General features: G+C 43.2%; 2 protein-coding genes and 1 pseudogene across 4 annotated transcripts in view; 2 read left to right on the top strand and 1 right to left on the bottom strand.

Moving 5' to 3' along the window:
- EEF1AKMT2 (EEF1A lysine methyltransferase 2) overlaps positions 1-17,794 on the bottom strand; it is a 71,370-nt gene extending 53,576 nt beyond the window's left edge. For all 3 annotated transcript variants that reach the window (XR_006960960.1, XM_047073579.1, XM_047073578.1), the window contains exons 1-5: positions 17,655-17,794; positions 16,521-16,586; positions 15,153-15,267; positions 5,626-5,733; positions 2,962-3,178 (exon numbers count right to left, since the gene is read on the bottom strand). Coding sequence is in view for 2 of the 3 variants with exons in the window: in XM_047073579.1 (XP_046929535.1) it covers positions 2,962-3,178; positions 5,626-5,733; positions 15,153-15,267; positions 16,521-16,586; positions 17,655-17,773 (625 nt within the window). In the remaining variant the exon portion in view is untranslated. The remainder of the gene's footprint in view (positions 1-2,961; positions 3,179-5,625; positions 5,734-15,152; positions 15,268-16,520; positions 16,587-17,654) is intronic.
- On the top strand, positions 12,650-13,005 carry LOC124507213 (60S ribosomal protein L35a-like; annotated as a pseudogene).
- Positions 17,795-26,256: 8,462 nt separating the features above from the next.
- ABRAXAS2 (abraxas 2, BRISC complex subunit) overlaps positions 26,257-27,132 on the top strand; it is a 31,676-nt gene continuing 30,800 nt past the window's right edge. The window contains exon 1 of the mRNA XM_047073581.1: positions 26,257-26,355. Coding sequence (XP_046929537.1) covers positions 26,257-26,355 — 99 coding nt within the window. The remainder of the gene's footprint in view (positions 26,356-27,132) is intronic.

The following is a 27,132-nucleotide window of genomic DNA, read 5'->3' on the forward strand; positions in this document are numbered from 1 at the left end:
GGAAAGGGTGGTGTCCGCATTTTCAAACTGCAGCTGAAATAGCTCTGATAAACAGAAAAAATATAACAGGATATATATTATTGCATCAACTGGCCTCTTGTACTTGGTTTCATTGTGCATTCTAACTCACATTCTTAATCAAACTGCACCAAATTTTAACAAATGACCATATATTAAAATGCTCATTAAAACTGATCATAAGAGGGGCGCCTGGGTGGCGCAGTCGGTTAAGCGTCCGACTTCAGCCAGGTCACGATCTCGCGGTCCGTGAGTTCGAGCCCCGCGTCAGGCTCTGGGCTGATGGCTCAGAGCCTGGAGCCTGTTTCCGATTCTGTGTCTCCCTCTCTCTCTCTGCCCCTCCCCCGTTCATGCTCTGTCTCTCTCTGTCCCAAAAATAAATAAAACGTTGAAAAAAAAAAAAATTAAAAAAACTGATCATAAGAAAGCTTTTCCAAAGAAGGACAGGCCTCTAAATGGAGCCACTGTGCTGGATATACAGGCACAAAATCTGTTTTCTGAAATTTTACACAGGCTTAAAATACTTCATAATAAAAATTTGGAGAAAATGGAGAGGTCTGTGTGAATTTTCCAGGACTAATCTTTTAACTCCTTAAACTAACTATACAGAATTGAAGTGATTACATTTTAATAGATACTACACCAAAATCTTTAAAAGTGGTTGTATTCCAGTGATAGGTAACAAATGCTTTTAGTTTTGTTGTTGTTGTTTTGTTTTTGTTTTTAATTTAGGAGAGAGAGCACGCGTGAGTGCACGTGGCGGGGAGGGGGGGAGGCAGAGGGAAAGAATCTTAAGCAGGCTTCGCTCTCAATGTGGAGCCCGACGTGGGGCTCGGGATCGTGACCCGAGCCAAAATCAAGAGTCAGAAGCTCAACCGACTGAGCCACCCAGGCACCCCACTTTTAGTTATTTTAATCTATATGCTTATGTGTTGGGGTTATTGACATTTTTCAATCTTTCTCATGACGAATTTAGATTACTTTCATGGTAAAATAGGTTTTCGGGAATGTTTTTAATTCAGTAGTTTTAAGAAAGTCCAGTTCCTTGGACATCAAATTAGAACACCCCAATATCTGGCAAATGATTCCGGTAATCCTCACCAAAACAAATGACAACATAAAATGTTTATATAGATATGGCTGTAAAGGAAAAGTACAAGATTTCAACAGTTTTATGAACATTTATGTTTCAGATAAGGAAAGAAGCAAAAAGTCTTTGAAGACCGGTAAAGCAAGCTTCATTCTACGCAAAAGGGACCATGGGAGCCAATCTTGAGAAGCTACTGCCAAGACCCTCAGCAGTGATACACGTATTCTGTGAGTGTTCGGTGCCCAACTCCAAACACCATATTCTCAGAGACACATGGCTAAAAACGTCTTCAATTGTACATATTTAACATTTCCTGTTGTAACATTTTGCTTATTTAAATTCTGTATTAAGCTCTAAAACTGAACATAAGTTAAAGTGGTTCTCAGACACAGACACGATTTTAAGGACCCTTTACCAGGCTCAAGTCTGTTCCTCATTATCAAAGACAGACAAATATGTTTTTGTCTGGTGGTTCCAGGGGTAAAAGAGAACACCTGTATTTAAGAACCGGGAAAGAAACTTGCCCTACACAGTGTTAACTTCGAGCATTTATTAAAACTGTCAAGCTTCTGGAACTGGGAAAGACTATGGATACGGGGCCTCAACAGTTCTAAAGGAAACAAATTTAACATGGAAGATAGTAAAATTAATGGCACGAAGTACAGGACAATAAATCACATATAATTCTTGTTTTCCAGAGGCAGTAGTCATGAAACCACAAGCTCACATTTCAAGCCTCAAACACTTCAGGTTTTACATTATATAACGTGCCAAAGTCACTGAATGCGCACAAAAAGACATGTGTTAACCGTGCTCCCTCCCACCGCCTATTCCCTTACTACCAAAAAAGAAAACAAACTCTAAGATAAAGTGCATGCAAAACAGTTATAAATTCATTTCCCATTAGCTTGGGACAACCGAGGTTCAAATTTAAGAAAAATTTAGTAGCGTAGCATTTATTATTAATATTCCATCCTAAAAGTTCCTCTCATTTCTTTAAAAAACTCCATACTAATCTGAAAAAGGGACTGTGAAAAAAAAAAAACAGGCAAACACTAATTCTGGATTCTCAAGGTACTTTCCCAGAAGCACCTGTGCGCTGCATGAATAAATTGGCAGGTAATATATTCCTTAAGATATGCAAGGAACAGTCTGCCAAAGCTCTCAAAATATTTGTGCATAGGTTATAGATTCTCGATTCTCACAAGATCCCCACTTGGTAGACACGGTACTAATTATACTTCCCTAATGGGGCGAAAAAGGTTCCTGTCTGGGAACCAAAACCATGAGAAAGGAAGGGATTTCCCCAAGAGTTAACAGGTCATATTTCTACTACAAAGTCCCTACCTTTCGTTTCTGTGCCACGTTGAAAATAATTGTTCTACGTAAGCTGAAAAGAAGATAAATCCTAAATACCTGAATGACCATTAGCAAGACAAAGAAAGTATCGACAGAGTGAAAACTCTCACCACGTAAGATGTTTACAAAATACTACTTGCATTTGTGCACCACCGGGCTCCCAGAACACGAGCACAATGGAGCCGGGCACGGTACGCTGCTCTCTGTCCGAGTCTCTAAGTAAGAGAGTACGCAGCTTAATCAAGGAACTGAGGATTCACAGGCTCATGTTAGCACAGCACCCAACTGCCAGGATTGCTTGGAAAATTTTGGAAAGGACTCTGGGTCTCTGGGTATTATTTCTTTGTCCTTTGCGTACACAGTTAAAAGAGAAGAGAAGCAGGCAATTCCCACAAATGGAAAAGTAAAGCCCTCAAACGCCAAGCGAAAGAAAACCTATTTAAGTACGTTAAACCTGAGGTAAGCACGCGTTTAAACAACAGGTGACCATTTACCTTCACTGAATTCGTTTAGCAACTCTTCCTTGGTCCAATTACATGAGGTTATTAGGAAAAAGCCTTTGACGTTCAACACCCTGGAGAGGGATTTCACATATTGCTTCCTCTTCTCAATTGCACTGTCAGGATTAAGGCTTATGGCATCAAAAGTCCCCTTGTCAACACAAACATGAAATCCAGACAGCTCTGTGCAAAGATGCAAAAAGTCTTCTACCTATATTAAAAATCAACGTCTTTGTGAGAACGATTAACATACAGTTTTTACTGAATCTAAGTGACAATCTGTAAAAGGTCACAGCTAAAAGGACCAATTAATTATGATGGCGTTTTACATACAATAAGCATACTTCCGACTTTATAGCTAACTTTTATGCGCGTCATTCCAAGACCATTAAAGCGAAGATTGGTAAGAGAGACTGACAAGTGTTTCCTGGACATTCCAAATCTCTACAAATTTGGAAACAAATCAAAGCCAGGTGTACTGCCTAATAACACCAGCACATAACGAAGCTCGCGAGCCTGGCTGATGAAAAAGTTATTTCTGTCAAAAAGCAGAATACTGGGGGGCACCTGGGTGGCTCCGTCGGTGAAGCATCCGACTGTTGATTTCGGCTCAGGTCATGATCTCACAGTTCGTGAGTTCGAGCCCTGCGCTGTCAGTGCAGAGCCCGCTTGGGATTCTCTCTCTCTCCCTCTCCCTCTCTCTCTCTCTCTCTGCCCTTTCCCCCTTCCCCTCACGTGCAGGCACATGAGTGCGCTCTCGCGTGCTCTCTCTCTCTCTCAAAATAAATAAACGTAAAAAAAAAAAATATTTGACACATTCTTAAAGATGACTGAAAGTATGTGGCACTCAAACGGGTCATTAGAAGGAAGATGCCTTTTGGCTGATATTACTAGCTGTGTGATGTAAACTTGGTAAATCAGAAGTTCTGTGGCTCTGACTCAGCAGCTCACAAAGGAACGAACGGACGTAAGGAACGGCTTGAAGCTTAAGGAACGAAGTGACTCTTTACACTGCAGTGACTTCACTTGATAAGCGTGCGTTTTGGGTTGTGAAAGTCCTACACGAGCACAGCACACTCATTCGCCATCGCCTCTGAACACGTGAGGAGCGTCTGACGTGGTGACCTGCCTCGGCTTCACTGAATAGTCACAATAATTGGCCAGCGGACTTAATTCTGAAAAGCTGCTTTGAAAAAGTAATCACCTCATGATTATTCACACAAACTTAATGCAGGAACCATAAATAGCATGTTACCGAAAACACTCCGATTTAAAAAGGTGGATTTTGTTTCCTTGCGTCTGAACATGGGTTTTTTTCCCCTCCTCCCTCACACCAAAGTATTCGGGATCCCTGAAGCAAAAAATGACTACCATTCCTACGAGCTAAGTTTAGAGAAGCTCCTATCCGAAATGTCTGTATAAAAGTACTCATTTATTCAGTAAGTATTTTGTGAACACCTGTCCTCTTCGGGGACTTTCCAGTCACTGGGAACACAACAGTAAACGAAAAAGAAAAGGGACCCTGGATGAGAACACACCTTACGTTCTCTACATCCGATCTTAGCCAAAAGGCCGAGAAGCGATATCTTATGTTCTCTAAAGAAACAGACAAGTAAATGAACTGAACAAATAATTCTAGATAAAGTGGCATGAAGACAATAAAAACAGAATGATGAAGACAGTGAGCGACTAGGAAGAGAAATGGTTTGGAAAACGCAGTAAAGAAAGACCCAAGAAGGTGATATTGGAGCACAGATCTGACTGATGAGAATGAGCCACGTAAGCTAAGATCTGAGACAAGAATATTCTAGGCAGAGAGCAGAAGGTGTAAAGACCGGAAAAGAACAGACTAGACATGTTTCAGGAGCAGAGAGCAAGCCAGCATGACTGGAACACAGGTGATGAAAAGGAAAAGAGGTAAGAAACGAGGGGCTTCGTGAGGCGCGGTGGGGGGTTCAGATTCCACTCTCAATGCGATGGGGAAGCCCTTAGAGACTTGTGAGCAAAGCAGCGACACGAGCTGGTATTTTAAAAGATCACTCCGCTTGACCTGTGGTCGTGGACGGTGGCGTGGCAAGAGCGGCAACGGAGAGGCCAAGTAAGAGGCCGCTGTAGCCACACAGGCAAGAAACGATGGAGCCTGGACTCAGGAGAGAACGGTGGAGATAGCAAGGAATGGTCACCTGCCTGATAGACTCTGAAGATAAAACCAAGAGAATTAGAAGCCACACTTAAAGGAGAGAGAAGAATCAAGGATAACTCCTCGGGTTTGGGGTTAGTACAAGAGGTGAATGGTAGTAGCAGTAATAGAAATGGAAACTCAGAGTTTCGTTTCAGACTAAATGAAGGACTATTAGCTATCCAGGCAAAAGCATAAAATAGGCAAAATGAAATTTTTTGATCTAGGTAATCCAAAGTTAGCTATGATTTGCGTTTGCAGACATGAAAGAACACACTTGCACACAAGAAAGAAGAGAAAATCACTTCCCCAAGCTGACTAGACTCAAAATTTTAATAGTTACTTAAAAATGTTTCAATTTGGATTTATAACGAACCCTCAATTTATGAGTTCAAAAGATATTGTCAACAAATATATTTTAGAAATGTTTAAACTTTGTAACTTTTATTACAAATAAGTTATAGTAATATAATAGTTACCTTCAACTTAATGTTAGATAAACCTTCTTTCTCTATAATACTTCCAGAAAGCTGTATTGCAGAAGGAGAGTAATCAATTCCAGTAATATTAGAAAATCCAAATTTTGCCTAGAGACAGAGAAACAATTTTATACTTTAGTTTAAAATGAAGTTTTAACATACTGCTTTGCTTATGAATTATAATATTCCTTTAGGACCGGGACTGTTTTAATAGATCAAGTGACATATACTATCCAATAATCTACACTGTTTAAATTTTATTGTAGATCTAAATAGAAACTAAGAGTCTGAATTTACATCAAATGACAATTCATCTGTTTTTACAGTATTTGATTTCAATTTCAAAAGAAAATTCATTCTCTCAAACATCATGAGAATGTACATATGATATTTTTACCATCAAGCAGAAAAATGTAACATTAACTTCTGATGTGGATATGCTCTAATTCACACATAAATCTGTCATTAATTTTACTGAACACAATTAAGTTATACAAATAAATAAAATGCACATGTAGTAAATTCTTGAAAAATTTTCCTTCGAGTGTGATTATAAATTATGCAATTCTACATCCAGCCATGTGATTATTCAACACCTTACACATGTACTTTTTTGTTTTTGAAATGTTTACAAAACACATGTGAGGGCAGGTATTAATATTCTCAAAGAATGAAGGCTCACTGGATCTGAGAGTTTTGAGCCTAAAGCTGTAGTCCCACTGCTTCCTAGCCATATGAATCCACCTAGGGTGTGTGAGCTTGTGGGAAAAGTATGATGGCGTCTGTTCCTCACCCCCACCCCTAACACTATGCTGAACATTTTTAGAACAATCAGACTCAAGGTCATTTCAAAGGAAACTTGGAGAAAAGCAGCTGAAAAGTACAGTGTAGTCTAAAATTCTCTTCCTGCTCTTCAATATTTACACAATTTCTTTCCTTCAAAACTTAACATATGCCAACACCATCAAGATTCCCTAGACTTTTCAACACTAAGTGACTGATTCCTAAACTCTAGTAACATGTTGATTGTTTTGCACAGAATTTTGCAACCTTTGACTATTTTTCTTTTTAATCTAAAGGTCTTTGATGCCAACCTCCTACTCTTTTTGTTTGTTTTGTTTTTGTTTTGGGGTTTTTTTTTTTCAGTCTTTATTTAGTTTTTTAATTTACATCCAAGTTAGTTAGCATATAGTGCAACAATGATTTCAGGAGTAGATTCCTTAATGCCCCTTACCCACCCAGTTAGCCCATCCCCCCTCCCAAATCCTCTCCAGTAACCCTCTGTTTGTTCTCCATATTTAAGTCTCTTATGTTTTGCCCCCTCCCTGTTTTTATATTATTTTTGCTCCCCTTTTCTTATGTTCACCTGTTTTGTATCTTAAAGTCCTCATATGAGTGAAGTCATTTGACATTTGTCTTTCTCTGACTAATAGCATAATACCCTCTAGTTCCATCTACGTTGTTGCAAATGACACCAATCTTCTACTCTTAAAGCTGTCTCACTCCATACTCTTCGAGATCTTCATTTTCTCCCAGTTTCCCTCAATTCCTTCCCCATCAGGAACCCAGGATAATTCTATTAATAATTGACTCCTACCAGTTCCCTCTTCTCCCATATCTGTTTGTTCTTATAACAGCACTTATAAAAATATCATATATAGACGTTTTAGGTTTTCAGAACAGTCATCCAAAACCTCAAACTATCTCCAACATTTTTCACATTTGGTTTCTGGTACTCAGAAGAAAATAGGCAGACATTCAAGGAAATAACAAATGACCAGAAACCAAGGGGGAAAAACTGATACTAGGAAAAGACTCACAGGAGGGGCGCCTGGGTGGCTTAGTCGGTTAAACGTTAAACGTCCGACTTCCGCTCAGGTCATGATCTCGCGGTTTGTGAATTTGAGCCCTGCGTCGGGCTCTGTGCTGACAGCTCAGAGCCTGGAGCCTGTTTCAGATTCTGTGTCTCCCTCTCTCTGCCCCTCTTCAGCTCATACTCTCTCTCTCTCTCTCTCTCTCTCTCGGTCTCTCTCAAAAATAAATAAACATTTTTAAAAAATGAACAATCCCCAAAATTATTTCAATAAAAATGTCAAAAAAATAAAGACACCGTCTCCCCCAAATCAATCAATTCAACATTAACAGAATCAAGAAGAAAAATCCTCTAATAATCACAGTGGATATCAAAGAAAGCAGCTGATCAAATTCAACCTCCATTCATGATTAAAAACCAGGAATATAAAGGAACACCCTCAATCTGATAAAGACCATCTATAAAAACCTATAGCTGACATCATATTTAATAGTGAAAAATAGAAGCTTTTCTCTTATACTAGGCAGTGTTAACAAGGCTACCTGCCTTCATTCTATTCATTTCTATTCAACAATGTATTCAAGAGCACACAGCATTTCAGGGTGCCTCAGTGGCTCAGTCGGTTAAGTGTCCGACCCTTGATTTCAGCTCAGGTCATGATCTCATGGTTCACGTGATCGAGCCCCCCCATCAGGCTCTCCACTGGCAGTGCAGAGCCTGCTTGGGATTCTCTCTCCCTCTCTCTCTCTGCCACTCCCCCACTTGAGTGCGCGCCCTCTCAAATAAAGAAATAAACAGACTACATAGCATTTCAATAAACAAGACATCAAAGTTGGAATTAAAGAAATAAAACTATATTACATTACTATATTTGAGAAAATCAAAAAGAATCTATAAATAAACTATCAGAATTAATTTCTGAATTACTGGATACAAAATTAATAGAAAAACCTGTCGTTTTGTTTCTATTTCCTAGCAATGAACTATTAGAAAATACATTTTACAAGCATAACAATAACAACTGCAACAACAAACATCTAAGGATCAACCCAAGAAAAGATATGGAAGACCCCTACAGAGAAAACTACAAAATATTACTGGTAGAATATAAACAGCTAAATAAATGGAGGAACATATCATGCTTGTGGATTCAGAGATTCAATACTGTTAAGGTCTAAATCCTCCCCAAATTCAATGCAATCCTAATCAAAATCCTAGGATTTTTTTTTCCCCCAAAAGGTAATGAGTTTAAACTTTAAATAAATATGCATCCTCCCTGAATTAATCTGTAAATTCAGTGCAACCCTAATCAAAATGCCAGGTGTTCTTTTTTTTTTTCCTGAAAAGTGACAAGATTATTCTAAAATTTAAATGAATATGGAAAAAGCTAACTAACAACAGCCAAGACAACAATGGAAAAGAGATCAGTGTTGGAGAATTGACATCAACCAAACATGAAATCAGGACAGCAAGGCACTAGCATATAAGCAAACAGTCTCAAAGGAATAAAACAGAGGCTCCAGCAACAGACCCAAGCACACACCACTATATGGCTTATAACAGAACTGCCGGGGGGAAAGAATGGACATTTCAATACATGGTGCTGGGTTACCTGGATAATCACTAGCAAAAAAATAAACCTCAACCTTTACCTCACAACATATACAACAATTGATCAGAACCTAAATGTGAAGAAAACAATAAAGCTTTTAGAAGAACACACAGGAAAATATCTTTATGACGCTGGGTAGGCAAGGTTTAACACACAATATTCAAAAACACTAACAATTTATTAAATTATATATTAAACTAGAGGCACTAGATGAAGATATTGGCAATACAACGATCACATGCCCAAAATATATAAAGAACTCCTACAAATCAATAAGAAAATCACAGGCACCTCAATTTTAACATAAGCCAAAAACTTCAACAGGCATGTCACCAGAATAGCCAAATGGCCAAAACGCGTATGAAAAGATGCTCAACATCTCTAGTCACCAGGAAATAATAAAACAATGAGATACCACTACACAGCCCGAGAATCACTGAAATCGTATAATTTCATAATCACTGTTATGTCATAATCATAATTGTATAATCACTGACAAGACCAGGTGCTCGCAAGAATGGACTTCTCACACACTCCAGTAGGAGCATAAACTAGTACAACCATTTTGGAAAACTGTTTAGCAGTATTGGTAATAATCCAGTACGAGAAACAGCCCAAATGTTTCTCCATCTACGGGAGAACGAATGTATAAATGAATGAATGACTAAATAATTAAATTGTGGTATTTTCATAGAGTACAATGAAATGAACAGTGAAATACTGAAAGCCATGTCTGAAAAGAGGAACCTCACAAATCCAAGTTCAGCAGAAGCCAGATCAAAAAAAATAAAGCGCATAACCGTATTACCATTTACACCACGCCAAAAACAGGTAAAACTCAATGTAATGGACAAAGGACAATTTTTTCAAAAACTGATGGATGAAACAATCCAACAATCATATGCCAGAGAAAAAGAACCTCAACCAGTATCTCAAGCCTTACAGAAAAATTAACTCCAAAAGAATCACAGATCTAAACATAAGAGGTAAAACTTTAAACTTTCAGAAGACAACATAGGAGAATATCTGTGTGACCCTGGGTTAGGCAAAAAGTTCTTTATTATGACAACAAAAGCAATCCATGAGAAAAAAGTTAATAAACTTTTTTTTTAAGCTTCATCAAAATCAAGAACTCCTACCCTTCAGAAGATACTATTAAGAGAATAAAAAAAAAAGGGGGGCGCCTGGGTGACTCAGTCAGCTGAGCATCCGTCTTCGGCTCAGGTCATGATCTCGCATTCATGGGTTCGAGTCCTACATCGGGCTCTGAGCTGACAGCCCAGAACCTGGAGCCTGCTTCAGATTCTGTGTCTCCCTCTCTCTCTCTGCCTCTATCCGTCTCTCTCTCTCTCTCTCTCTCTCTCAAAAAAAAATCAAAACGTTAAAAAAAGAATAAAGAAAGAAGCCAAAGAATGGGAGAAAACACTTAGAAACCACCTACCTGGCAAAGAACGTATATCCAGATTACATAAAGAATCCTCAAATCTTAACAGTAAGTAAACAAACAACCCAATTTAAAAATAGGCCAAAAATGTGGCACCCATTTCACCAAAGATACGCGAATGGCAAGTAGGTATGTGAAAAGGTGTTCAATATCCTTAGTTATTAGGGAAATGCTAATTCAAACCACAGTGAGAAACCAGTACAGCTAATCTCAAAAGCAGCCTAACATATGATGATAGACATCAAAATAGTGGTTAACTTTAGAAGGGAATGGGGGTAAGGGGGGGGGGCAGTGCACAAAGGGGCTACTTCTATGGAGCTAACAATGTTTTATTTCTTGATCAGGTTGGTGAGTTACACAACGGGTTCATCTTGTAAAACCTATATACTTAATGAGCACTTTTCTATATAAATACATTTAATAAGTTCACATTAAAAAAGAAAGTAACTTCCCTTAAAAGACTACCTATCTAGGTGGCTTCACCAGTGAATTCTACCGTTTTTTTAATTCTTTTTTTAAAGTTTTAACTTATTTATTTTGAGAGAGACAGAGAGAGAGAAAGAGAGAGAGAATGAATCAGGAAGGGGCTGAGAGAGATGGTAAGAGAGAAAATCCCAAGCAGGCTCTGTGCTGTCATTGCAGAGCCCGACACAGGGCTCGAACCAATGAACCGTGAGATCATGACTCAAGCCAAAGTCAGACACTTAACCAACTGAGCCACCCAGGCACCACTCTACCAAACATTTAAGGGGAAAAAGAGCACTAATCATTAATAAACTCCTTCAATAAATACATTTTTATTCAGTGACGCTGGCATAACTGATACTAAAACTTAACAAGAACACTACAAAAAAGGAAAATTACCAAGACAATCTTTCTCATGGACAGAGTTGCAAAAATCCTAAACAAAATATTAACAAACTGAATCCAATAATATATATAAGTTGGGTTTCTTCCAGAGATGCACTTAACATTTGAAAATGATCAGTGTAATTCACCAACACGAATAGCCTAAAGAAGAAAACTCATATGATTATCTCAAAGAGATAAAGGAAAAACATTTGACAAATTACAAGATTCATGAGAAACACACACACACACACTCTCTCTCACACTCACTCTCTTTTAGCAAAGGAGGAATAGGAGGAAACTTCTTTAATCTGGTACTAACTGATCTACAAAACAAATAACAAATTTACAAGCTAACATCATACCTAACGGTGAAATATTCAAAGTAATCTCTGAAAGGGGGAAAAAAAGACAAGGAAGTCTTCTATTATCACATCTTTTCAACATTCTACTAGAGGTCATAGACAGTGTAATAAGAGGAAAAAAGTTATAAAGGCTTGGAAAGGAAGAAATAAAACTGCCATTATTCACAGTCTGCATAATTATATAGTTAACCACTGAACAACACAGGGGTTAGGAGTGCTGACACCCCTCACAGTCAAAAATTCGCATTTAACTTTTGACTCCCACAAAACTTTACTAACAGCCTACTGTTGACCGGAAGCCTTACAGATAACATAACAGTCAACACATATTTTGTACGTGTATCACGCACTGTATTCTTACAATAAAGTAGGCTAAAGAAAAGAAAACGTTATTAAGAAAATCATAAGGAGGGGCATCTGGGTGGCTCAGTCAGTTAAGCATCCAGCTCTTGATTTCAGCTCAGGTCATGATCTCATGGTTCATGAGTTCGAGCCCCTCATCGGGCTCCACGATGACAGCACGGAGCCTGCTCTCTCCCCCTCTCTCTCTGCCCCTCCCATGTTTGCACTCACTCGCTCTCTCAAAATAAATAAATAAACTTCAAAAAAAAAGAAAATTATAAGGAAAATACATTTACAGTACCGTATATATACTTATTAAAAAAAAACACACAAATGAGTGGGCCTACATAGTTCAAACCCATGTCGTTCAAGAGTCAACTGTATATGTGAAAAAATCTAAAAGAATCTACTTAAACTACTAGTTTCAAAGGATAAATCATTAGCCTTTACAAATAAACCATTAAAATCCAAAAGAATCTACAGGTAAACAAGAGAATGAATAAATAAAACTGCAATATAATTAAATATACAGCCCTTTCTTTCCGCCATCTTGGAACCTGTGGAGGCCTGCTGGGAGCAGGACTCCTAAAATGACAAATATGTCTGGAAGGCTGTGGTCCAAGGGTATGTTTGCTGGCTATAGGCAGGGTGTCCAGAACCACAGGGAGAACACAGCTCTTCTTAAAATTGAAGGTGTTTATGCTCGAAATGAAACTGAATTCTATCTAGGCAAGAGATGTGCTTATGTGTACAAAGCGAAGAACAACACAGTGACTCCTGGTGGCAAACCAAACAAAAGCAGAGCAACCTGGGGGAAAGTAACATGCTCATGGAAACAGTGGCATGATTCGTGCCAAATTCCGAAGGAACCTTCCTGCTAAAGCCACTGGCCACAGACTCCGAGCGATGCTGTACCCCTCCAGGATCTAAACTAACTGAAAAGTAAATAAACAAAGGTGTAGGTTTGTAACATCTTGTAAAAACAAACAAAAAAACTTTACACAGCAGTGAAAATGAATGTGCTACTCCTACACACAACTTGAGTGACTCTCACAGAACGTGTAGAAGACACTAGAAAGAATATATACCCGAGTCTTCCATTCATACATTCAGAAACAGGCAAACTGATCTTCTGATGTTAAAATTCTTTGTGATTAATGGCTACTTCTAGAAAGGAAGGAGGGAGTAATTTAGAAAGGACTGCCGGGGAGTTCAGGGGAGTTTCTAGAGTCTGTAACACATTACCTCTTGACCAGGGTGATAGTTCATAGTTGACCATAGGTGTGTTCACTTTGTGATAATTCACTGAGCCACACACTTTTGATTTGTGCACTTTAACACATATATGCTACACCCTGATGTTTCAAAAACATTTACTATAAATTTTTCTAATCATAGTCCACTGCTTAAAACATTTTAATGGTGGGGGAAAACAAAAAACAAACAAAAAACCATTTTAATGGTGGGGCGCCTGAGTAGCTCAGTTAAGCGTTCAATTCCTGATTTCGGCACAGGTCACAATCTCACAGTTTGTGGGATCCAGCCCCATGTCAGACTCTACACTGACAGTGTAGAGCCTGCTTGGGACTCTCTCCCTCCCTCTCTGCCCCTTCCCCACTAGCACTCCTTCTCCCAAAGTACATAAATATTTAAAAATTAAAATGTTGGGGTGCCTGGGAGGCTCAGTTGGTTAAGCATCCGGCTTCAGCTCAGGTCATGATCTCACGGTTTGTGAGTTCAAGCCCCGTGTCAGGCTCTGTGCTGACAGCTTGCTCAGAGCCAGGAGCCTGCTCCAGATTCTGTCTCCCTTTCTCTCTGCCCTTCCCCTGCTCGCTCTCTCTCTCTCTCTCTCTCTCTCTCAAAAATAAACATTAAAAAAACTGCTAATAAAAAAAAAAAAGTAAAATGTTAGTGGCTCCCCATAGCCTAAAAGTAAAATCTAACCTATGAAGCATGACATGTATGGCTCCTACCTTTAACTTAATCCTCAACTCTGTCCATCTTGAACATACACTTTATATTCTAATGTACCAATTTATTTACAGTCCCAGTACATGCTATGCTGCTTCAAACATTCACGTCTTCTTTTTTTGAGATTTTTTTATTTTTTTTTTTTAAGCAATCTCCATACCCAACATGGGGCTCAAACTCCCAACCCCAAGATCAAGAGTTCTCATGCTCCACCAACTGAGCCACCCACGCACCCTCAAACCTTCATGCCTTTAAACATTGTTTCCATTGCTTGAAATTTTCTCTTACACCCCACCCACACTCACTACACTCTACCTGTGCAATTTCCATCCAGCTTGGGTTTTAGCTCCTCCAAGACCCTTCCTACCCCTTTTCCCCAAAGCTAATCACTCTTTTCTACACACAGTTATCTAATATCGCACACATCAAGCTACAGTGTTAAGGGTTTCTGTGTCCACCCATCCTCTACTAAACTAGAACAACTCAAGCACAAGGTCTACATTTTCAGGCTGCCAGTGCCCAGCACAAGCCTTGGCCCATGGAAGTCATTCAACAAATTTCACCATTGTGTGTACACCCATACAAATTAAGACAGTAGAGCCATCTAAGAGGGAGTGTATTATCATTTCCACCACAGTACATGCCACAGCACTGAGCACACTACAGGCACACAACGATCGTTCAGTTAGTAGTAGAACCTGTGCCCAAACTCAGTTCCACGGACAGAAGACACTTTTCAAACCATACGCTCACCTAAGATAAAGTATTTATGTCCTACCAGAAATGTAAAAAGGCTTCTTTCTTTCATACACACAGATCTCCAGAGTTTTGAGCTAGAAGAAACCAATTAAGATCACCTAGTCAAAAGTTTTCGGAAAGAACCTACACCCAGAGAAATTAAGTGGCTTGCTGAAGCTCAAGGTTAAGGCCAGAAGGGTCAAGACGAGCGCTCAGATGCCCTGCTTTCTCACAATCCACGCAGCCTCCTTCCGTACCATGTGACTCCTCAAAGAAGGTGCTACGACTGCTCTGCTACTTTAGACTCACATGGTTAATATCCTCATTCGCAAGATTTGTTTTTAATTTCATTTTAAAATTTGGCTTTAACACATGAATACTAAAAGTACCAACAAGTTCAACCAAGAAAACACCATTTCCAGTTCCAATATCAAGCACTGAAGCGTCCAATGGAATCTCGCGTTTTTGCATCCACCTTATTAGCCGATTCATACTCTCTTCTCCAAACCTATTAGAAACAGAGAATCCGTTACTCAGATACCAGAGGAATACAGAGCAAAGTTTACAACTAGATTCCATTTAAGCAGCTTATTCAATACGCTCAAGTAAGTCTTTGTTGAAAGTAAGAAGTAGCATCTGTGACTACTTAAACTTCACCTCTACTAGTACTTAGGAGAAAACACCCCCAATGGAATAGAATAGAATAGATAAAGTCAATATGCTACTTATTAATGTTTCTCTACATCAGCACTAACACTCGTGTATGGCTCAAAATTTCATCGCTTATTGAACAAGGACAATCACAGGATGACAGTAACTTCCTAATGCAGGTTTCCCCCCTCTAACCGCAAGTAGAACATTGCTATGAAATCTTTCCTGTGGCAAAATGGCACAAAGCAAAGAAGCAATTACCAGTAATTTATACGGTAAAATTTTGTGAGCATTCCCAGACTCCAAAAATAACCTCTCTTAGGCCTAATACCTTAAGACACATCTTGCTAACAGATGCACAAAATAAATCAAGAAAAAGCACAGACGCTCACAGACACTGTTCAAAGCTATGGCGGCTTGATGCTGGGATGCTGAGTATAGTTCCCGGGGAAGGAGCTTGGCAGCACAACTCTTGCTGCTAGGGGTGTGCACTGCCTCTCTAAGGGCTCACTGCAAGACAAACGGTGAATGCTAGTTTTGTTCTTCACCTTTTTGTGCAAAAGTAAAAAGCTTCAGGCACCTGGGTGGCTCAGTCGGTTAAGTGGCCAACTTCAGTTCAGGTCATGATCACATGGTTCGTGAGTTCAACCCGACATCGGGCTCCGTGCTGACAGCTCAGAGCCCGGAGCCTGCTTCAGCTTCTGTGTCTCCCTCTCTCTCTGCCCCTCTCCCACTCATGTTGTCTCTTTCTCAAAAATAAATAAACATTTAAAAAAAAATTTTTTTTTTTTAAGTAAAAATCTTCAGATTTCTTTCACGTACTTACAGGTACTAATGTAAGTCTTTCATAAAAGCCGAGGGGCATAATGTGCATTTTCAAAAAGCTGGGGGATACCTGCATAGTCATCCAATTTAAGTCTGGACCATTAAAAGTGGGAGAAGAGATTCTTTAAATCTATCCACTAAAGCTAGAATCAGTCCAAAGTTCCCAAGAACTTTAGGCTGTTTTCCTTTGGGATAAACACTTAAAAGACACACACACACACACACACACACACACACACACACTCACTCTTCTGAATCATAATTCCACTATTTTTTCTAACTCACCAGATTTCTCCTGTATCTCCATATTCTTGGAAAGTTTGCAGTTCTCTCTCATAGACAGCATCCCAACTATATAATCAAATGCAAAGCAAGATTCTTGAATTAAACTGCATTACGAATTAAATATGTTTCTAATACATCCTAAGTATTTATGACAGAAGGTTAAAACATTATTGTGTTATCAGGAAGTGCACATAGATCAACCCCTTAACATCCTCGTGTTAAAAGAACGAAAGAAACAGACAAGCAGTGTAAGTTTACACTACAATACCTGACGTATTAAAAAACTACTCATAGGTTTTACCTTTAAAAAGTATAAGCAAGTATTTGTTCCAGGATCCCTAAGTCCCAAACACAAGTCCAAAACTTGACTGTACAAAGTGTCATTACAGCACAGTCTAAAACATGCAGACACAAAGGTCTTCCATCAATACGCTGGTTACTCAAGAAGGAAATCACCAAACACAAGCTCTGCCTAAAAGTTACTTGTAAGTTTAAGATGTACTCCTTTTAAGTACAATTCCCCGTCCTCATCACTTGCCTTCTCTTGCTACTTCATCTCCCTACAATCGCCGCTCCCTCTTACCCCTTCAACTCAGCCCATCCTTACCTTCCTCTGTCATTCGTTCATCCATCTATTAATTCGTTCAGAGTTACTGAACATCGATTTGGTCAGACCACTTTCTTCTACCCCAAGATGCCCCACCATCTCCTCGCTCTCTCCTCCGGTCACCCTTCACTCCCACCCTTTCCAGCTCCGACATCCCTACCCCATCCCCTAAGCCTTAACCGTGCCCCCCTTACCCTTCCCTATCCCCACTACCGTCGACCCCGCCTCCTCGCTCTTTTCCCAAGCCTGCCCCTCGGGTTCGAGACCCTTACGAGGCCTCCCCGAAAGCTTCGGAGAGCATTCCGCACCCACGATCCCTTTACACAATGACCCCTTGAAATGCCCCTTAACCACCTACAGGGTGGCCCCTCGGGATTCCAGCCCATCAATCCCCCCGCCTTACCTTCCACGCGCCACGCCCCCAAGGTCCTCCCCATCTTCCGGGGCCCCATATCCCTCCCGGTCCCTTTCCCGGGGCCCAGCCCTGGGGGTGCCGCTCACGCTCCCCCGCGGTACGCCACACTCACTGCTCTCGAGTCCCCAGCGCCGACGGGGCAAAGCCATCCCCTCCGGGACTGCCCCCTCGGGACCGCGCCGCGGCCCCAGCGCAGCCGCCGCCGCTGCCGCCGCCCGCGCCAGAGTTCATCCCGCTCCGCGACCCAGAGGGCCGTGGGGGCCGCCATAGAGACGAAGCACGGACAGAGCGGACTTGTGGACGGCGCCTCTAGGCGGCGGGAGGCCGCCCACTCTACTGCTCCCGGCTCGGCTTCTTCAGCTCGGTTCTGGTCTTGGGTGCGGGTTCCCACGACCAGGCGTGGAGAGACTGGGCCTCGCCTCCCTCTCTGCCCCCTCCAGCCAGAGTCAGATGCACCCCCTTTCTGAAGTGCCCGCCTAAGCGCCACCACATTTGGGGACTGCTGTTTGTAAGGGACTGTGAAAAAGAAACATCCAAAGTGGAGTCGGTTTTGCTAACCTTCACCGACGCTTAACTAACCCAACTTAACTGCAGCTTCAGCCTCTCCTAGAGTGGAATTTTTTTTTTTTTTTTAAGATTTTATTTTTGAGTAACCTCTAGACCCAAAGTGGGGCTCAAACAACCCAGAGATCAAGAGTGGCCTGCTCTTCCGACTGAGCCAGCCAGGCACCCCTCCCAGGAGGGGAATTTTAAACCAATCAGTCTGGAATTTTCGGGTGGGCACTAGTGAGGTAATCCACCTGATAAGACCCCCTGCCTTCCCTTGAGGGAAGGTGACCTTGCCTGAAATAATGCACTTTTTAAATTATTATTATTTTATTGAAGTATAGTTGACAGTCAATGTTACATTAGTTTGAGAGGTTGAAATAATCCATTCTTAATTTACTAGTCCCACCTTCGGCCTGTAAAAACGTTCCATTTTGTACAACTCCGAGCTCCCTTCTACTTGCTACATGGGATGTTGCCTGATTCATGAATCATTGAATAAAGGCAATTAGATATTTAAAGTTACTCAGCTGTTTTTGGTTTTTTTTGTTTGTTTGTTTTTTTAAAACAGGACTATTCAAGGTATTGCATTTTGGAAAAAGGCTGCCAGTGGGAAAACCCCACTAAATAGGTGAGGCCAACGTTGCTCACTGCAAAGGCACAAATCACCTCATGCATCCACATCGTGGTCAGATGTGGAAAGTGGGTGGACAGTCCACTGCATTATTTGGCTTCCTGGTCAGAAAGCTAATTTAATTTTAGCTGGGATTCTGCCTTAAAAATAGCATTCTGCCCTCTTGGGACTTGATATCACTGGTGGACACGGGAATTTATGCCCAGAGAAATGAATGCCTTATGACACCCCCCCCCGAACAAAAATATTCCAAAAACGAGGGTCGGATTGGAGTGTTGTGGAAGAAGGTGCAAGGGAGTCAAGATGCATGGATGCCTGTCTTCGCTGTGCCCCGAGCCAGGCACCTGATCTTGTCTGAGACTCCTAACCTTTGTGTGTCTCAACCTCCTCACCTGCACCACGCCGGAAATAGGGACTCGTTACACCAGGTTGCTCCCAACCAATGAACCTGAGATCCATCCGCCTCTTGGTCTGACTACCATTGGGATTTCTGCAGTATAATGTGAGAAATCTTGTGGGCCAAAGGTCTGGGGGTGTTTTCTGTAGCAGCCATGAACTACTGACAGTCGAATGTCCTAGGTAGGCCAGGCTCTCGAAGGCTTCTAATAAGGCTGCCTTCCAACCAGATGGAATGTTTCCTAGGCTACGTTTCTGTTGACTCAGCAGACAGAAGTCCAATAAGTCCCTAGAGGTAAACAGCATCAACAGTTGCCTCTCCAGTTCACAGAAACCCCAATTAGGACCAAAGTGCATCTCCTCCGATACAAGATGTTCCAAGATCTTCAAGCAACTGCTGGCGATAGACCACAGTAAAAGACAGATGGGGATCCATGTGTGTAGTGATTAAAGAGCTCTAGGAAGGGGGGCGCCTGGGTGGCGCAGTCGGTTAAGCGTCCGACTTCAGCCAGGTCACGATCTCGCGGTCCGTGAGTTCGAGCCCCGCGTCGGGCTCTGGGCTGACGGCTCAGAGCCTGGAGCCTGTTTCCGATTCTGTGTCTCCCTCTCTCTGCCCCTCCCCCGTTCATGCTCTGTCTCTCTCTGTCCCAAAAATAAATAAACGTTGAAAAAAAAAATTTAAAAAAAAAAGAACTCTAGGAAGAACGTAAGTAACCTTATTACAGTGCAATAAAACCACCAAATGCCACGGCCATTTAGTGCTGCCCTGGGCAAATGGTTGTTTTGATCTTTTGTAGACGCTAGATGCTGGAGAAAGCAAGCTTGAATATGACTAAGTCTCAAAAAGTTTTAGGTTCTAATTACGAGGGATCCACGAAAGATAAGGCCGTCTTCAATCTGGTGTCTTGCCAACACTTAAGATGTTTTTGCTGTGTGTGATGAATGCTATAAACAGTTGTTGGTATGGAGCCCTGGAAAAACCCTCTGTTTACACAGAGTTCCTTCTGTGGCTCCAGGATTATTCTGGCTGTTTAGTCCTGACGGCTGTGTGGGGCACCACCTCTGATCACCCAGGGCAACGGGATTCTCAGTGGAGGGTAGAGAAGCCCAATCCGAGTGGAGCTGCCCATCACCAGGGAGAAGGTGGAATGTGCCAAGGAACACAGTCTCTCTCACCAGGTGCCCGTTACATAGGCAGGGGGAGGCTCTTTGAGTACTCTGGGTTGCCTTGTCTCCCTCTAATGCTGCCGATCACTGCAGCCTGGAACTCTGCTTACCTCCAACTTCTCTGAAACTGTGCTTTTAAGAGTTCTCAAACACTTCCTAATTGGCAAACCAAGGGTCAAGTTCCAAGCTTTACCTTCTTCGCTCCTCTGTAGTGGTCAACACCGCTTAGGACACCCTTCTTGAAAACCCCTCCTTGTTTTCCCAGCACCACCTGCTCTTAAGTGAGCCTTTTAAACATTTTTATTTAATGTTTATTTAATTTTGAAGGAGAGAGAGGCACAGCGTGGGCAGGGGAGGGGCAGAGAGAGAGGGAGACACAGAATTCGAAGCGGGCTCCAGGCTCTGAGGTGTCAGCACAGAGCCCGACGCCGGGCTGGAACTCACGAACCGCAAGATCATGACCTGAGCCAAAGTCAGACATTAACCGACTGAGTCACCCGGGGACCCCTTGAGTGAGCCTTTTAAAAAGGGAGGTAGGCAAGCAGCTCTGGAGTTGGACTCAGGTTTTGAGCCCTGACCCTATCATGTGTGACTGTAGGCAAGTTCTTTAACTTCTCGGGGCCTCAGTTTGCCCATCCTCATATAATAATAATAATAATAATAATAATAATAATAGGGCCCGTGGCATTAAATGAGGTAATTCCTGGGGTGCCTGGGTGGCTCAGTCAGTTAAGCGTCTGACTCTTGATTTCAGCTCAGGTCATGATTTCATGGCTTGTGAGTTCGAGCCCCACATTTGGCTCTGCACTGACAGTGTGGAGCCTGCTTGGGATTCTCTCTCTCTCTCTCTCTCTCTCTCTCTCTCTCTCTCTCTCAAAATAAATAAATAAAGCTTAAATCTCAAAATAAATAAATAAAGCTTAAAAAAGTAGATAGAGGCGCCTGGGTGGCCTCAGTTGGTCAAGTGTCCAACTTCAGGTTAGATCATGATCTGCCGTTTATGAGTTTGAGCCCCACATCGGGCTCTCTGCTGTCAGCAAAGATCCTCTGTCTCCCCTCTCTCTTCCCCTTCCCCACTAGTTGTCTCTCTCTCTCTCTCTCTCTCTCTCTCTCTCTCTCTCTCTCTCTCAAAAGAAATAAACTTTAATTTTTTTTAATGTTTATTTATTTTTGACAGAGAGAGAGAGACGGACCATGAGCAGAGGAGGGGCAGGGAGAGAGGGAGACACAGAATCCGAAGCAGGCTCCAGGCTCCGAGCTGTCAGCCCAGAGCCTGACACGGGGCTCGAACTCACAAACCGCGAGACCATGACCAGAGTCAAAGTCGGACGCTCAGCCGACGGAGCCACCCAGGCGCCCCAAAAGGAAAGAAACTTTAAAATAAGTAAATAAGGTAATTCCTGTGACATCCTACATGCCTGACACACGGCAAATTCTCATTAAATGCTAGCTCAAGTTCTTCGGTTATAAATGGAGTTCAAAATGGACCTATTTCAGAACATTGTTAGGAAGATTACATAATAGACCGTGCAAGTGACGCGCTCAGAACAGAGCCTGACAGACAGTGAGCGTTCAGTAAATGTTAGCTATTGTTCTTACTGTTAGTGACTTCCAAGTTCATCCTCTACCCCCAGCTCCGGGCTTTTCCTGCAGCTGCCTAGACGTCCCTTGTTATGTTCAACTCAACCTGTCAACCTGTCGAAAACCCAAACTTCCTTGCACTGCTTCCTCCCCCAACCCCAGTACCTCCAAACCCTCTCTTCCCTGTGTTCTCCATTCGCGTGGCCCCTGACCAGCCAAAGCAGAGCGTCATCCTTGTTTTGTTCTTCCCTCACCCTCCGCACACGGCTCCTCCTGGCCTCCCCTGGCCTGGGCTCAGGGCCATTTTTTCCAGCCTGTCGCCACTGCTCTGCCTTCCTTTGGGCCACTCGGGCTCACAGCTCACTGGGGCCACTGCAACCCCTTTCGAGTAGACCTCCCTCGAGCCGCTCAGCTCCAGGCCCCTTCCCTGGTCCCAGCTATCCTCTGCTCCCCTCTGTTCCCCTCTCTTCCTCCACAGAGGCCTCCAGGACTCATCCAGGTTTTCTCTCCTTCCATGCCTGATACCACTCATCCCTTTCCTTTGCATTTTCTTGCCTGATCATGGACTACGGAGTCAAGCCATCCTGAACTTCAGTCTCGACTTAGTCTATACCAGGTGTGACCTTGGGCAAGTCACTTGATTTAAACCTTTTAAGTCTCAGTTTCTTCGACTACCTAGAGGGCATAGTGAAATGGACTTTCTTGTTTCCTCTTTCAGATCCATCATAGCAGAGTGTGGCGTTTGCCTGCATACAGGCACCTGCTGAAATGCATGGGTTTTGTTTTTTTGATAAATATATAGAAATGGAATCTTACCATTTGCATTGTTTGCCAGTTGCATTTTCACTTAAGAGTATTGTGGTGAGGGGCACCTGGGTGGCTCAGTCGGTTAAGCATCGACTTCGGCTCAGGTCACGATCTCACCGTTAAGAGTTCGAGCCCCGTGTCAGGCTCTGTGCCCACTGCTCAGAGCCTGGAGCCTGTTTCAGATTCTGTGTGTGTGTCTCTCTCTCTGCTCCTCCCCCACTCATTCTCTTTCTCTCAAAAATAAATAAATATTAAAAAAAAAAACAATATTGTAGTGATAGGGGTGCCTGGGTGGCTCAGTCAGTCAAGCATCTGATTTTGATCTTGACTCAGGTCATGATCTCACGATTCGTGGGATCAAGCCCTGCATCGGGCTCTGCGCTAACAGCATGGAGCCTGCTTGGGAATCTCTCTCTCTTTCTCTCTCTCTCTCTGCCCCTTTCCAGCTGGTTCTGCTTCTCTGTCTCTCTCTCAAAATGAATCAAACTTGAAAAAAAAAAAGAATATTGTGGTGATATACTGGGAGGTCTTTTCTTATCAGAGCCTATAGATTTCTTTTATCTTCTAAACTACTTCATGACAATGGAAGTGATGGCTAACGGTCAGCAGGCTGTCATTGTGTGCCAAGGACTGGGTGAAACATCCAATATGCTATCTCATTCACTCCTTAAGATTGCCACAGCAGGCAGGTACCTCATTTTACACAGGAGCAAACCAAGGTGCAGAGAAGTTGCTCCGGATCACACAGTGAGTGCTCACCTGACACCGGAACCCAAGCGGTCCACTCTAAAACCTGCCTCGCAATCGCTACATGGGTGTGTTCGATCACTGTAGAAGTTTTGCTGAAGGTTTTCCTAAGAAGGCAGTCAAGAGGAATTCCGTCATACGATACGCAACACTACATCCTAAAAATTCCTTATTCTCATCTTTCCCCAGGTTTCAGAATCTCACTGCAGCTACTCATCTCCTTTTCTCTTTCTCTTTCTCCTTCTCCCCAAAAATGCTGTTGATCCATCTGGCTCTTTCCTCTCTCATCTTCTCCTGCGTCTCAAATCTTTTCCTCAGGGGCACCACCCAGGGCACCTTGTTAGTAATGAACTTATTCCTTTTACTAGCTTCTTTGGTCTCCGTTCCCCTCTAGCACCTGCTGATAAAATACAACCATTTTCTGTGGGACCCTCCCACTTTTTATGCAACTTTCACTCAACAGTCATGGGGGGGGGGCATGCAGTCACGTGCTGGGTAATATCTACATGCCAGACATTATCCAAATGCTGGACGACAGCAGTAAGCAAATCAAAGATGAATCCCTGTCCGCATGCAGTTCAGAATGTGCCAGCGGAGAGACAAAGACAATATGCTGAGAAATGAATAAAATAGGGAAGATGTTAGATGGTGATGAGTAGGAAAGGGGAAGGGAAAGCAGGGAAGGAATATTGAGAAGGTCAGGCTGGGGCTGCAGTCTCGTTACGTTGATAAGAGAAGGATTCTCTGACCAGGTGGCCCTAAGTGAAAATCTGCAACAGGTTGTCATACGTTATATCCCCAGGGAAGCAGAGGCTAAGACTGAGATGAACACGAAAGACGATTACTAGGGAGTGCTCTCAGGATCACCACCTACTGGGGAAGGGAAAGAAACAGAGCTGGATGGAGGAAGTTGGCGGACTGGGGTACCATTACAACAGCACCTCAGCTAACACCTCTTTCCCCTACAGGGCACTCTGGAGCTGGGATGACCCTTTGGGATTACCCCAGGTTGGAAGGAAGGAGGTGAGCCTTTATCCATCTATATTGATGAGGCATTGAATGTGGGTCACCCAGAAAATGAGGAATGATCTCAGGCAATGACACTATACTGAAGGCAAGTCCATGAGAAAGCCGACAATTTCCCCAGCTGGGGAAGAAGCTGGGTATGGTAGAATAGTAAGTCCTGCAAGGGTGGATATGGGTCACACATCAGAGCATCTAGAGCAGAGATAAAGGAGTAAACCTTGCAACTATCTGTGGGAAGAGCACTCTAGGCAAAGGGAACAGCAAGTGCAAAGGCCCTGAGGTAGGATGAGATAGAGATACCCAGGAAGGAAGCAGAAAGACTAGTGTGGCCGAAGCCGAGTGAACAAAGGGGGCAGGAGCAAGAAAGGAAGTCAGATGAGTGATAGGAACCAAGTCATTACAAGGTTTAGGTTTAGACCAAGAAGCAACATGCTTTAAATTAAAAAAAAATTTTTTTATGTTTATTTAAACATAAAGAGAGAGACACACACAGAGTGTGAGCAGGGGAGGGCAGAGAGAGAGGGAGGGAGACACAGAATCTGAAGCTGGCTCCAGGCTCTGAGCTGTCAGCGCAGAGCCCAACGTAGGACTCGAACCGATGAACCGTGAGATCATGACCTGAGCTGAGGTCGGACGCTTCACCGACTGAGCCACTCAGGCGCCCCTAAATTTTAAGTTTTAGCATGACCAATTTAGTTGCTGTGTTGAGATTAGATTTGGCAGGGAAGGGGTTGAGGACAAGATGGAACCCAGGGTTTCTCAACCTCATCCCGTGGGGGAGGTGGGGGTCCTATGCATTGTAGGATATTTGGCTGCCCTCTAACCACTATTACCAGCGGCACCCTCCGCCAAGTTGTGACATCCAAAAATGCCTCCAGACACTGCCAAATGTCCCCTGAGGGGTAAAATTGCCCCCAGTTCAGGGCTCTTGAGTCAGAGACTGTTATAAAGACCCAGGAAAGAATTGATGATTTAGACCACCATGATAGGTGATAGGTGTGCTGGTGGTGAGTTGTAGGATTCTCGATATATTTTTAAGACTGTGCTGACTGATCAAAGGTGGGGAGGTCAACCATGATTCCAAGGTTTTGGGCCTGTGCAACAGTCAGAAAACAGTCCTTCTGCTGAACTTTTGGAGAACGTGGTACAAGGAGACTTGTGGGAGATCAGAAGTCCAGTTTCGAACCTGAAAGATCGGACAAAGAGAAGAATGGTGATTCCTGAGCTTCTTTACCTAACTTTGCGAGATTTAATTTTTGCTGTTTTTTTTTTAATTTGTTGTTCCAATCTTCTTTCCATGATTTTTCGTTAAATTCGTGTCCTTTTGTTACAGAATCCAATCCCTTACCACCTTCACTGCTACCACCATTTCACTTCCAACCACCCCCAAAGTCACCTCCCTCCTGCGGATTACAGTACCACCCTTCCCCCTCTGCCACATTATAGCCTCCACGCCGCAGCCAGAGTGGTCCTACGAAAATGGAAATAACAGCATTTTCTTTCTATGTCAAACGCAAACCGCGCACTTGCTTGAATCATCTCCCTCCTTTCATTCTTGAGTTGGATTTTATTAGTTTCATTTGCAAAGAGAAAAAATGATTTGGGGAACTCTCGAGGGCTATGCAGAAGAGGCGGTATCTGAGATGTGCAGGGCACGAGACGGAGGACACTTCGCGGGGGTTGGGTTCCAATAGGGCAAAGCTGCGTCTCTGCGAGCGCTCCGGCCCCTTGGCCTCACCCGCCAAAAACTTCATTTCCCAGGATGCCAAGGGGCGGGGCCGGCCGGAAGGCTGCGTGCCCTCCGCGGGGCATGATGGGGGAGTTGGAGATTTCCATCATGGCGGCTTCCATTTCGGGCTACACCTTCAGCGCTGTGTGTTTCCACAGCGCCAACAGCAACGCTGACCACGTAGGTGCCGGGCCCCCCGCCGCGGCCGCTGGAGCCTCCAGCCTCCGTCCCGGGCCGGCGCCTGCGGCCAAGCTGGAACCGCTCGCGGCTCACCCCCTGGGCTCCCGGGCTGGCCCGAGGGGCAGGTGACCCGGGCGGCTCCCGCCCCCGGCGAGCTCCTGCTACCCTGGGCTCCTTCGCCCCTGGGATGGGTCCCCTCATTCGGTGCCTGCCACCTCCTGGCCCTCTCAGGACAGCCGTCTTGTTTTTAGCAAAGCTGTCTCGGTTGGCAGCCAGCAGTGTCTGGAGTCGCTTAGTGGAAACCGAGCTCCTGCCCCTCCCTGAGAGGCTTCTAGACTTGCGAGGGGCTCCCGGGGTCGGCAGAGAGCGGAGAGACCGAGCTTTAGTCTGGGAACCGAGGCACCCTGCCCCGCCCGCCGGTCTCACAGGTTGTTGTGGGGTGCGACGAGGGAAAGAAACCATGGCTGTCACTATTCATACTCGTTAGATACGTTCGTGTGTTTTCTTCGCCTCGATGGAAAATGGAGAATGTAAACAGGAGTGTTTAGGTGTAGGGTCTGTTTGCCTTGAAGTTGCATATTTAGTTCCTTGGCGAATGTTCTAAAACCACGGCGCTCGTCGCAGCGAAATAGGGAAATGACAGGCCTACGTATGAGTGATCGGAAATGCATAGGCTTCGGAGCTCCCAGAGAGCAAAGCTTGTCTGCTTCAATGTCTTTATTTCGCGAATTGTCTTTTTAATGTCATTCGCCTGGATGGAAGTTTCTTTGTGAAACT

Source organism: Lynx rufus, unplaced genomic scaffold (genome assembly GCF_022079265.1).
Source record: "Lynx rufus isolate CCGP_SWC_20201006 ecotype Redwood Valley unplaced genomic scaffold, mLynRuf1.p SCAF_11, whole genome shotgun sequence".
Taxonomy (NCBI): Eukaryota; Metazoa; Chordata; class Mammalia; order Carnivora; family Felidae; genus Lynx; species Lynx rufus.